The sequence below is a fragment of the Phalacrocorax carbo genome, chromosome Z, assembly GCF_963921805.1.
Source record: "Phalacrocorax carbo chromosome Z, bPhaCar2.1, whole genome shotgun sequence".
Classification (NCBI taxonomy): Eukaryota; Metazoa; Chordata; class Aves; order Suliformes; family Phalacrocoracidae; genus Phalacrocorax; species Phalacrocorax carbo.
In genome coordinates this window covers 60,549,930-60,562,946 of record NC_087548.1, presented here as the reverse complement: position 1 = coordinate 60,562,946, position 13,017 = coordinate 60,549,930, and the positions used below count along the sequence as shown (strand labels likewise).

Below are 13,017 nucleotides of genomic sequence, written 5' to 3'. Positions count from 1 at the left end.
TGCAGTGAACCTGTTCAAATAAGAGAATGTGGTGTTCATTCTGTGTCAGTTACTATTTATCTTCCTATCTGTCAGTTTTTTCTGTTTAGGCTTCTGTAAGTTTTTATTAATTGCGAGGCTTTTTAGTTGGAATTTAAGTGGTTTATATTGTTGTACTTCAAACTTTCTTCTTGAATTATAATCTTTGCTTCAGAGCTGTTCTTTACTCCTTCAATTATTGAATAGAATGTAAAATAAACAAATACTTACAGAATCTACTTCAGAATAGTCAAAATATTGAATTTCCGTAAAACAGTGCTGAACTGGGATTAATATATAATAGGCTGCAATACATAAAAAGAAAATGATTAAACCATATCTCACTTATCATAGATCTTTTTAATAGGAGCAAAATCTGTACCATTAGTTCCAGTCCAGTGTATTTCCCATTCACAATGCTTTAGTGCATAACTTATAAATCTGTCCTCATCATCCTATATTACTTTTTCAAAGCAAGACTAACATCAAGCAAGACAGGATGAATGAAAGTCAATGAAGGTCGACTAGACAATCCAATTATTAAAGATTCTTGGAAGAACAGTACTGTGATCTATAAAAGAATTGGTTGTGAATTTCTGTATCGTTGTTGACAAGGGTAATTTGTGTAGAACTGTGGTGTATTATCTATGATAATCTGCTTTTAGATAATGCTAGTCTAATCTGTTTGTATCTTACCTCTGAATGTCAGTTGTTTATACTCTAAAATATTTGTTAGTTTGCAGAAGCCATATTTATAATACACATTTCACTTACCTGTTCTATCTCCTAAATGGTGAAGAGGCCTTTGAGGAAAATATAACATACAGTTATATATGGCATTACAAAGAGACAGTGTTAAGATTGCATAATCGTTGCATACATGCCATTGCTAATTTTCCATGCATTTTTTTTCATAAGTCATTTATCTTTCATTCATTCTGCAGAACAGGCCATTTCTTGGGAGTGTAAAACACATCCGTACAATAAAAGTGATTACTATTTTTGGCACTTACTTGTAGTAGAGATAGTAAGCTGGCCTGCATGATAGAGTTGAAATATAAAAGTTCAAGTATATATGTAAGCCATCTGTACTGCAAATGGTAAAATAAATGAAAGTCTAATTAAGCAGAACAATAGTTGTTTTCAGCCTTAGAAACTTACTCAAGCTTTTGTTGTGGTTTAACCCCAGTCAGCAACTCAGCCCCACCCAGCCTGTTGCTTGCTCTCCCCAGCTGTGGGATGGTGCTGAGAATTGGAAGAGTCGAAGTAAGAAAACTTGTGGGTTGAGGTAAGAACAGTTTGATAGGCAAAGCAAAAGCCATGCAGAGAAGCAAAGCAAACCAAGGGATTCATTCACTGCTCCCCATGGGCAGGCAGGTGTTCAGCCATCTCCAGGAAAGCAGGGCTTCATCACACAGGACAGTTACTTGGGAAGACAAATGCCATCACTCCGAATGTCCCCTCCTTCCTCTGTCTTCCCCCAGCTTTATATGCTGAGCATGACGTCATATGGTATGGGGATATCCCTTTGTCCAGTTTGGGTCAGCTGTCCTGGCTGTGTCCCCTCCCAGCTCCTTGTGCCCCCCCAGCCACTCACTGGTGCGTGGAGTGAGGAGCAGTTTCTAGCACAAATCCGAAACAGCCCTTGAAAACTACCTTGAAGAAAGTTAATTCTATCCCAGCCAAAACCAGCTTTAAGTTTAGCTTTGTTCCTTCTATTTCAGGTCTGTTTGAAGCTTTTTTTTCTCCCTTATACAAATAGGTCTAACGAAAAATAATACTACTGCATCCAAACCTTGTTTTATTTTGATTTTTTGAGCATATACAAATAAGGACTGATAGGATTCAGTTATCAGTTATTCTAATGGAAGACTAGGTAATTGTACTTGAGTATAATGCTACCCATATGTTTATAAATAAATTCCAAACTATTACATGTTCTTCCTCTTTCCCACCCCTGCAAAAAGGAGGACAGACCTAATAATTTTTTTTACCTTTTTGTCAGATATTTAGTTTGAGTGTTTTGATCTGATATTTCTATACATAGTATCTTAATATATTCACTTTATGAGAAGCCATTCTTGTGAAATTCCAAGTGTGTTTGTGTGTAGGTAGATACATATATCCCTTCCCAACTAATACAGTCACCAGTGAGTGTGGTCATGTGTTAAGAGTAGCTAACTGAACAGAATATCAAGTAGCCTTCATTACAGGCTTACTGGGTGGGATTTGTGTTATTAAAATATCAATTGCTATAAATGACATAGGCTCTGAAAAAGAAATTATGTAGTCCTAGGCACGACTATAGTAAAGAATGCTGACTCTGAGATTACAGTGCTGATCGAGAAGAGTTTTACAGTGTTTCCCAATCAAACTTGAAGTCAGTTCCTGCGGGTGGTGGAATTTTGTGGCTGACAGCAAAGGATGAGTTCAGTTATTGAGCTGAGCTTAAAGACAGCAACAGGTTCCGTGCACTGCTGTTTTATTTATAAGTCAAGATTTAAGGACAGAAATTGCTGTTTGCAGTAGCAAAATGCTTGTCTAAAGTGGTGATTTCTACCACAGTAATTGTAAAGCATATTCAGGTAATGCCACACTACATTTTGACAGATTGTAAATAATTTTTCTAAACTTGGAAAATCATGAAGCTTCCATGGCATACAGAGGTAATGAATCTTTTTCTGACTAGATAGATGCTGCATATCTAACGAGCACTGAAAAGGTTCACTGCTAATCTGTAAACTATTTAATATATATATAGTCATAATATACTGTTATTAACTTTTACCAAAACTATTTTTTCCTAAATTGTGTTTAGAATGCAGAAAATTCCATGGTGTGAACAGAAGATATTTTAAGACGTAGTGATTTTACTATTTACATTGAAAGACATAATTTTTTTAAAATGTCCCCATGAACCCAAATGTCATCTATATGTAAAAAATTATTTGAATTTTTAAGTTAAGCTCTGTCATGAATTAATTTTGTTAAGCAAATTTGTCTGCGACAGAGAATCATACTCTAATCCTCTGTAGAGAGAGGAGGGTAACATTGTAACATGGTCCTTCTCTTAGATCATTAGCTGAAGCAGAAGGTTTAGTTTATCTTCTGCACAGAAGATAATCTCCCCCCCCAGCTGGTAGAAAGCTAAATAGTGCAAATCTGTAAGTCATTGACTTCTGATAGTTTGTCAAATGTTTTTGGTAGTCAGTATCTTAGAATTCCCAAATAGCTGAGGACAGCCACACTGACTGCGAGGAGTGTGCAAAAATAAAGACTAAGATCGTGTCACATCAAAATCAAAGAAGATATTTCTTGCTACACTTATTTTTTTGGTTTTGCTGTTCTTCTTTAAGTAGGCAGTCCTGAGACATGGGTCTGTGTAGATATGACATGATCGCTACCCGATTTGTGACCGAAGCTGCTTAGCTGACCCTTTTTCCCTTTCTTTTGGCTTCTTTTCAATTTCATTGTCTTCTAAATAGGCTATCCCAAAAGGCTTGCCTCTTATTTGGCAGATGAGCAACAATAAAAATCTTTGCTCAACGAGAAATTGTTGCTTTGAGAAAGCTGCATTAGACCTCTAACCATACTCATATTCAGTAACCCCAACCTAATAGAGCTTCTGTGTGGTGTTATACCTATAATCTTGTTGGCTTCCCTTATCTCTGGGCTATCTTTTCAGAAACTGTTTTGCCAAAGTCTGCACCAAGGTCACCACATGCTGCCGGTGCGCAGTTAAGTGACATGTTAGGCAAGTTGGAACTGTGGATAAAGGTGATCCACAGCACAGGAGGAATAACATTCCTATATATGTATTCACCTGAGGCTCAGTTGTGGACTAGATATTTCAAAACTTGTTTTCCTTCTGAGTTATGTGATAACAAGAAGGCTTCCTTACAAACCCAGAATGTTCTCATCATTCAGGATTTACAATTCTGGATATAGTGAGACATTCCTGAGCAGTTTGGCTGGAAAATACAGAGATGGTCCCAAAATTACTGTCATTTGCACTGGGAATTTATACTTCTCAGGAAAAAACCTAAACTTATTTAAAGGAAGATATACAGGTGTCTTAAGTATACCCATGTCAGTACTATATTCTTCACAAAGTTCACAAAATGTTGTTCTTTTGAATATTTAGTCTATGTACAAAGCATTATTTATGCAATAGATTGTGTTTCATAGTTAATATTTTTATTAGAAAAACTTAAATATAAAGAAAAAATAGTTGTAGGAATAAATAAATCACAATAATAGGTAGCGTCTCCAACTGATAATTGACAAAATGGTATAGTACTATGAGATACAAGTCTGGTGTGGGAAACAGATGTAATGTTATCTTTAAGTTAAAATAAATTGCTTTGTTTTCTTAAAAATGCTTAGAAAAGGCACATTAACTTGAGGTATTGAACAATTCAAATTCTTTGCAGTGTCAGTGGGTAAAGCATGAGTCTGCAGGATGGCAATAACAAATTTGTTAGTATTTTCATGTTTTCGTACAGTTCATGAGAACAGTGGATACAATGGTCTGGTTATTTGCAGGTAAACAGGATGATGATAATATTTGAATTGCTGACCATAGTTCTCTCTCTTCTTCCATTTCTTCTCCTCCAGGAAGATGGTCCCACTCTGCCAAAGGTCATCTTTTTCCTTTCTTTTCATGCACATTTATATATATGTTTGCATACCTGATGTTTTCTCTCAAACTCTTGAAATAAATAATAGTAGTGCTGATAATAATAAAAGTATTAATGAACAGCTTGCCAATGTTACAGAGAAATGGGTTAGGCTGTGTTAAGTATGTGCTCACATCACCTATTCAACTATTATCTGTATATTTTTTCTGTAGGTGACAGATGAGTCAGTGAAAGCTTTTGCTGAACATTGTCCTGAGCTGCAGTATGTCGGTTTTATGGGCTGCTCTGTTACATCGAAAGGAGTAATTCACCTCACTAATGTAAGTATTGTCACTACTTTTAGCTAGTCATTAATGTGTTTGGCTTGTGCCAAACCATAGCTATCAGGCAGGATAAGTTTATACATACGATGAATAATTGTCATGAATAGAAGCATGACAACATAAATGAACTTTGCATTATTTGAGCAGACACATTGAGTCTTCCCTCTGTAAACACACTTTAGCAAAAAATATTCAAGAGATGAGACTTCTTGGAAATAATAATACTGTTCAGGTCAAAAGTCTTTAAAATGCCTAGTTACACCAGATTCCGTTACTAACAGAACAAAATTCCATAATTGAGGGTGCAAAACTTTTAGTGCAGGAGGTTTAGACAGATCCCTTACTGCAACACTATATCCCCTATGCACATATATTTTGTATATATCCATTTTTGTATTTGAACACAGATATTGTGATAGATATATTTTATTTCCTTTGCTTTGTTTTTTTATGTAAGCAAGTGATATGTAGGAGAACTAACATAAGTGAACCTGCAGAAAATAATGGAAGTGTTCAATAGAATGAATGACTTTAATGAGGTGGACAAACAGCATATTGATTAAAATTCATAACTGAAAGTAAATTCAGAGAACATGCAAACATCCAGAGGAAAAATGCATCTAGAGTAGATAAATCAGTATTTATAGCTAAGAAATTTTTTTAAAGTTCATATGGGAAAATGGAAGTTGTTATAACTGGTAAAGATGACTGTAGAAATGGGTATTGAATATGAAAAGTTCTGGTAAACACAAAATGGTTAAAGAGATCTTGAAGCAGCAAGTGGAGAGTATTTAATGAAAACAGAACATGTCTAGAGAAAATATGTATTTTTTTGGTGTAGCTATACAGCCCTTTTGTTATACAGAACCATTCAGCACATCTGTAAAATATTTTTATCAGTGTATGGCAGCTCAGTAGCTGAAGATACAGAAGAACTGAAGACATTTTGGAACACATGCAAAAAGAAATAAGCCAGAGAAATTAATTTCTATGGTAAAGTTATAGCACCTCAAAGGATGCAATTTGGAAACGACTCTGTGTGCTGAAATGTTGTGTAAAAGGGGGATGTATCTGTAGGAGAGAGAAATAATACAATAATTTTCATGTCCTGTGGAAATGATACATGTGTAACTACAGGTTATATTTATGTGCAGAACATAACTATAGGAGGTATCTAATTTAGAAATCTGACGTAGACAGGTTATGTAGTCCAAGGCTTTGTGGGAAATTCCCACACAGATTGCTTTTCAGGTGCATGATTTGGTTACTGCATTATTCTGGCCTAGATTTATTGAGTATTTAATAGTTGTCTTATCCTTCAACCAGGAGCCTTTATATTCCCATCTATTTGATCATAGAAAAGTCAAGATCTTGCTTTTTCTTATAAATGTATAATTCTGATTGTCATGTGGCTTAACAACAAAAATAAGTTATTAGAAATACTAATTTAGATATGAGTGATGCTCTTGTACGTAGTCGTTAAGAAAATACCTAGGAGGCTGCTTTGCCACAAACTTGAAAAAGTCATATGGGATAAGTAATTGGTGCGTGTGCTTTCTGTTGGGACTTGGGGATTCCAGTTTCCTTTTATCAAGCTCTAACTATAGAAACTTTCTGTAGGCTATTAATACTGCAAAGACAGTGATGTGATAATGCTGAACATTAGCGGTTGTTCAGCCTGGAGAAGAGAAGGCTCCAGGGAGACCTTATTGCAGCCTTTCAATACATAAATGGGGCTTGTAAGAAAGATGGGGAGACTCTTTAGTAGGGCCTGTAGCAAAAGGACAAGGGGCAATGGTTTTAAACTAAACCAGCGTTGATTCAGACTAGATATAAGGAAGAAGTTTTCTATGGTGAGGGTGCTGAAACACTAGAACAAGTTGCCCAGCGAGGTGGTAGATGCCCCATCCCTGGGAACATTCAAGGTCAGGTTGGACAGAGCTTTGAGCAACCTGATCTAGTTGAAGATGTCCCTGCCCATTGCTGGGGGATCGAACTAGATGATTTTTAAGTGTCCCTTCCAACACGAACTATTATGTAAGTCTGGGATAGAGGTCTTCTATAAGGTTTGCTAAGTATTCTTTCACATCTGAGTGACTTTCTGTGCACAATAACAAGGTATTTTTTTATATTTGCTACTTTAAGCTGAGGTATACAGGCATGTGATATAGGCAAGTGGGATGGTGCAATATATTAAGGAAGAAAAGCATGAGTAAGATTTTCCCAGTCATACAGCAATTGGGAAGTTGTATTTGAATTCAGGCTTCTTCACTCTGAAGCTATCGACAAGTGATATCTGGTTAATCTTGCTGCAGTGACTGCAGTAGTGTTTCTACCTGGTTCCTCTTGCAGGTGTACTACTTCCTTGTAGTACAGCAGACAATTTTAACTAAAACTATGAATTGCACTGAAGCATCTGGCATAGGCACATGTTCCATTTCTATAGTTCTTTGGAGGAAATGCGCTCCAGCAGGGAGTTAAAACAAATATCTGGGGAGTAGTAACATAATCTTTAACTGCTGCATCTGTATTTTCCAAAATTCATCTGTTGATGACATCTTTTTTTTTGTTGTTCTAACCATCATATATTTCTTATGGTCAGTGTTGTATTGACTTCTTAACTAGTACTTCATAAGTCCTTAGTAATAATTGCAGTCCCATGTTCTTAAAGAACGTGGAATCTATTTTGTTCTACATGGTCTGTGAGTGTGTCCCGCAAGGCTGTGCAGACCTGGTTCCCTTCTGTTCTTCTGCTTCCTGTGTGCAAACTGGAGATAACAGCACTGGCATCTGTTATAAAATTGCTTTGAGGCTGATGGATGTATAAAAATTCAGTGGTTTTATTATTACTTTATTTTCCCCCTAGTAATATTAGCTCTCCTTAAAAATACTGGCACTTGAAAATTCTGAATTACAGTGCTGCTGAAGCGCAGATCTTAATAGCTAATTCTGGGGTATGGTAGTGAAAATATATATTTTAGAAAAAGAAGAAAAATTCAGGGTTTATTTTCATTAGTTTTCTACTCAACATAGTGACATTCAAAGAAATTTGCTTCTTGAGCAAAACCACATTATCACACTAGTACCTTTTTTCTTGAAGTTGTTATAAACTGCAAAAAATGCACCTAAAGTAAATAATTATTATTGGGCAAGATGAGAGGCACTACATATATGTACACAGGGAGAGAGAAAGGGAAAGAGGAAGTATGTGTGTATGCAATTCACAGTTAGACTCCCAGTTGAAACCAGTGGCTTGTTCTGATGACCTAGAACGTTTTATTTTGCTTTATAGCTGTAATGTGTGAAACAGTGTCATAAAAGATCTGAATGGTGTTTTCTATGATATCAGGAAAAATTAGGCTAACATTTCTCAACTTTTGGTTCCAAGGAGGAGGGAAGAACATGTACTGGATATAGTGTTGTAGTTTTTTATCCGCTGTTTTCAGTACATCCCCAACTATTGTTTCCTTATTTTATCTTTTTTTCTTCCTCACCTTTATTATTATTACTTATCTTTCCCTGCATGATTTGCTTTTTCTTGCTTTCTCCCTTCTTCTCTTCCTCACATCCTTGTCTCAAGAGTTTATTTCTGGTTATTTTTTACCTTTCACTTTCTTCTTCTCCTGTAAGTGCAAATATCTATGCAAATGTACAAAGTACCTATGCACGTTAGGTAATTGCATTGAAGACACAATAACCAGATGGGTAATTTTTAGTAATTATTTAAGTGTGAATAAGAAACTATATGCTAACTAGTGAAGTAGTGATCTTTTTAATTTCATATCTTTGGCCCCAAAAGTGGTGTAATTTTCTCCACCTCTTGGGATAGTTGCCTCTCAGCACTTCTAGTAGTATTTTAATAACCAGCATCAGCAAATTTCGAATCTAGATATAGTTTTATTTCCAGTCCACTTCCTTGACTTCTTCCTTTGAGTTCTGATATACAGACAAGAGTAATTGCTTTGTAGCAGTATAACTCTTGTCTTGCTTCTACACCATGCTACTTCTGATGGGCTATGTCTGGTAAAGTTTATTAGATGTTTTCATCTAAATACATGTAAGTCCTTGGACAACATATTGACTGAAAAGAGTTCTAACTTTTTCTTCTGATCACCAATACATGGTCAGTTTACCTAGAACTATTTTAGGAATAATGTGTTCTTTATTCTTTCTTTGCCTCATAATTGTTACCTGAGAGTCATGCCCAATCTAACTCAGTCAAACCTGTCTCTGAGTTGGTGGCCAGTATGAAGTCAATCAAAACTCCGATTTATAGAGCAAATATTTAGGACTCATTCAGTGCAGACGTTATCAGCTTGACAGAGACATAATGATAATCTACACATGACAAGATTGATTTTGCAAGAGCCTTTTCTAAACTGAGGTACTACATGGTCCCTTTCTTTTGTAACTGATTTGTTTTGACACGAAGTACTCTGCTTTATGCTCTTTTTATGGTAATGTTTCAGCATACTTTCTAATCTGAAATCATCATGCTTCCCAACTAAGCACATGATTGTTCTTCTTTGAATAGGTCTAGAGATAACTGGTTTTTAATCAACTAATATAATGAACTATATTTCATAATATGCCATATGATTTATTTTAACCTGTTTGCATTTAACAAGGTGTCCTTTTAGATGTTAGTCTTGCAATCATAGGAAAAAGTCGTTAAGTAAGGATTTCTGAACACAGTGATTCTGGTAGAAGCTTTGTGAGGACTGGCTTGATATTTTAAATGACGTGGTACTAAAGACTGTGTAAGAGAGCTTCTTTACATCTTGTCAAACTAAAGCTGAACATTTTTATTGAATGAAGTTAACTGTGTCTGCCCCTAAGAGATTCTTCTCATCATTTTTAAGAATTTGATAGCTGTACCCAACTTTCCAAATGAAACTTTCCTTCGAGTTGCAGTGCAGTAGAAAAGGCATTGGAGAGAAGACTGATTGCATGGTTGAAAAGGTTTCACTGCTCAGTGGGTGTGTGAAACTTAAACAAACAAAAAAAGTTCGTTAAAGTTACCTGAGAGTAAATAACAACCAGAATAAACTATGACTCAGTGATAATGTGATTCAACATCAACTTCTAGGGTTTATAAACTTGAAAATAAGTCCTGTAACGTGGGTACTTGTCCTGGTTTAGCCCCAGTCAGCAATGAAGCACTACGCAGCTGCTCTCTCGCTCTCCCCCGTGGTGGGATGAGGGAGAGAACTGGAAGAGTCAAAGTAAGAAAACTTGTGGGTTGAGGTAAGAACAGTTTGATAGGCAAAGCAAAAGCCATGTAGAGAAGCAAAGCAAACCAAGGGATTCATTCACTGCTCCCCATGGGCAGGCAGGTGTTCAGCCATCTCCAGGAAAGCAGGGCTTCATTACACAGGTCAGTTACTTGGGAAGACAAATGCCATCACTCCGAATGTCCCCTCCTTCCTCTGTCTTCCCCCAGCTTTATATGCTGAGCATGACGTCATATGGTATGGGATATCCCTTTGTCCAGTTTGGGTCAGCTGTCCTGGCTGTGTCCCCTCCCAGCTCCTTGTGCCCCCCCAGCCACTCAATGGTGTGTGGAGTGAGGAGCAGAAAGGCCTTGACTCTGTGAGCACTGCTCAGCAGTAAGGAAAACATCCCTGCGTTATCAACATTGTTTCTAGCACAAATCCAAAACGTAGCCCCATACTAGCTACTGTGAAGACCTGTAACTCTATCCCAGCACAGTACTATATGTGTTTGTATGTATGTGCAAGTAGCTCCTCTACAATGGGTCTTAATGTTAGAGAAGAGGCAATATATTTATTTTTGTACCATAATTTATAAAAGTATACATGCAGTGAATCAAAAACCAAATAATTATTATTAGTCATCTTGGAAGGAGGAGCAGGTTGAATACAAATGTTATTCATTTTCTTATTGCGGTTTACTGTGGTACATTACAAAGCAAAGGAATCTATTGAATAAATTTGCTTCCTTAATCAAGATGTATTTTCAACACCTTTTCTTAGGCATGTTTTTTTACAAATACCTACACTCTTCAAAATAAACTTTTTCTTTTTTTTTCTTTTTTGTAAGTGATGCAAATTATATCTCTTTCTAACATAAGTTTTGAATGTGTTTTTCTTATTTAAGCAGTGGGACCTCAATGTTCTGCAATATTTAAGAAGTGAATTTAGAAGTTGTGCAGAACATTAAATCAGTCAATGGGAAAATAGTCTCCTCTGTATCTATTCAGTCATTTTCCAATTCTTTAAACCACCCATAATTACTGTTTCAGGAACAGTGTATATCTCAATAGTATAATTCAGTTACTTCAGCTCTTAAGTAAAAATTAATATATATGACTTTTTAAAAAATAGTTTGTAGATTCTATTAACATAATAAAAAGAATACAATTTACAATTTTTTTAGATTGCTGTTTTTTATTTTCTGTGATCATACATTTGCTTTGGGGGGCTTAAATCAGAGAGCAGTTTATTCCCTGAAGGCACGTATACACAGAGTGTGTCAAGAAAATTAAGGTTAATTAGCAAAAGATATGAATTTAGAGCTCATTAAGTCCTTATAAGCACTTTCCTTCAGAAATAATTTGGCTTCAGTTCTGAAGAGGATTGATCTTACGTGAATTGTTTAGTGGCGGACTTGGCAGTGTTAGGTTTATGGTTGGAATTGATTTTAAAGGTCTTTTCCAACCTCAGTGATTCTATGATCATATTCTATTACATGATTTTTAAGGAAGCCTATCTCAACAGGATTTGTGGAAGCATGTGGGGAACAACAACAACAGAGTTGCATACTCATTATATTAGTTATATACTGATAATATACAATAAAATACAACAACAGCTAACTATTCACAGGGGCTGATACAACTGCACTGAAAAATTACCTGTGTACCCAATGGTAGTACTAATTTTTTATCATCTATGAAATTTATCCTAAACTTGAGCACTCTTGAATCAGGCATATTTTCTTGTTTTGTTTTGCTTTTGGCTGTTTCTTTTATGTTGTTGTTGTTTGTTATTACAGTTTTCAAATGCTCTAGCTTCTTGATTAACATTGTACATATTTTAATATTACAAGTTCCAGTAATCAAGGCAGAAGTCTTACAAACTCCATAACATTCAGGCATACAAATAGTATTATAATCTCTGAATATTTAAATATCTCAAACTCCACAAAATACCATTTAAACCAACCAACAAAAGTATCGAACGAAAATCATTTAATACTAATTTAAATTATTTGAGATCCAAATAGTTTCTTAAAAATAGTAGTATTTAATTTTAATATATTCTTAAAAGAACTGAAGCTCTGTTTTTCAAACTTCCTTTTTCCAAAACTGTTTTGTGATATAAGTGGTTCTTTTGCACCTGTCATTCACAGTGAAACAATTCTCTTTAAGTACATTTTAACAGGCAGTCTCCTCACAAAACCTTTACAAATACTGGGCTGTTAATTCTCTGTCTGTTAGTGGGACTGAGAGGAAGGGATGAACATTCTGTTCCCTTCTATTCTCATTCATCTGACTAGACTCCCTCTGAAATTTAAATGCTATTATTTTACTTTCATACAATTCTAACACTCAGCCAATATTCAGTAATTTCAGCAAGGTTGTGTATATATTAAGCACACAAAATTACTTTAACTGTTGTTGTTTTCTCAATTCTTTTATTTTCTAGTTCATATTTTTAAACCCTCTACTACTTGTATTGTCTTTTTTATTGTCACATTAAATATTCCTTTTTCAGTTAAAACATTTTGTCTACGGGAGTTGAGTTTAAAGTGTAAATTCTCCTCATGCTGAGCATTCTTTGTAGAGCTATAAAATTAAGAGTTGAAGAAAAATGTGAATTATCTGTAGAAGAATGGCCCTCAAACTGCTCAGTAAAATGGTATTGCTTCATGAAGAACATTGTTTTTGATGGGGGGAGGAACCCAAGAGGAAAAATCTTTATTTGTCCTGGTGCCCTAAGATGGAGTATTTAAATCACAGAATATCCTTTTCCTGTGGAAAAATACTAATTAAAGGTATGCTATTTTAATCT

The 13,017-nt window shown here is 35.4% G+C and overlaps 1 protein-coding gene across 1 annotated transcript in view; it reads left to right on the top strand.

Annotated features, from left to right (window-relative positions):
• Positions 1 to 13,017, top strand: part of FBXL17 (F-box and leucine rich repeat protein 17) — a 293,287-nt gene that overhangs the window by 79,554 nt on the left and 200,716 nt on the right. The window contains exon 5 of the mRNA XM_064437981.1: positions 4,871 to 4,978. Within this exon, the coding sequence (XP_064294051.1) occupies positions 4,871 to 4,978 (108 nt within the window). The remainder of the gene's footprint in view (positions 1 to 4,870; positions 4,979 to 13,017) is intronic.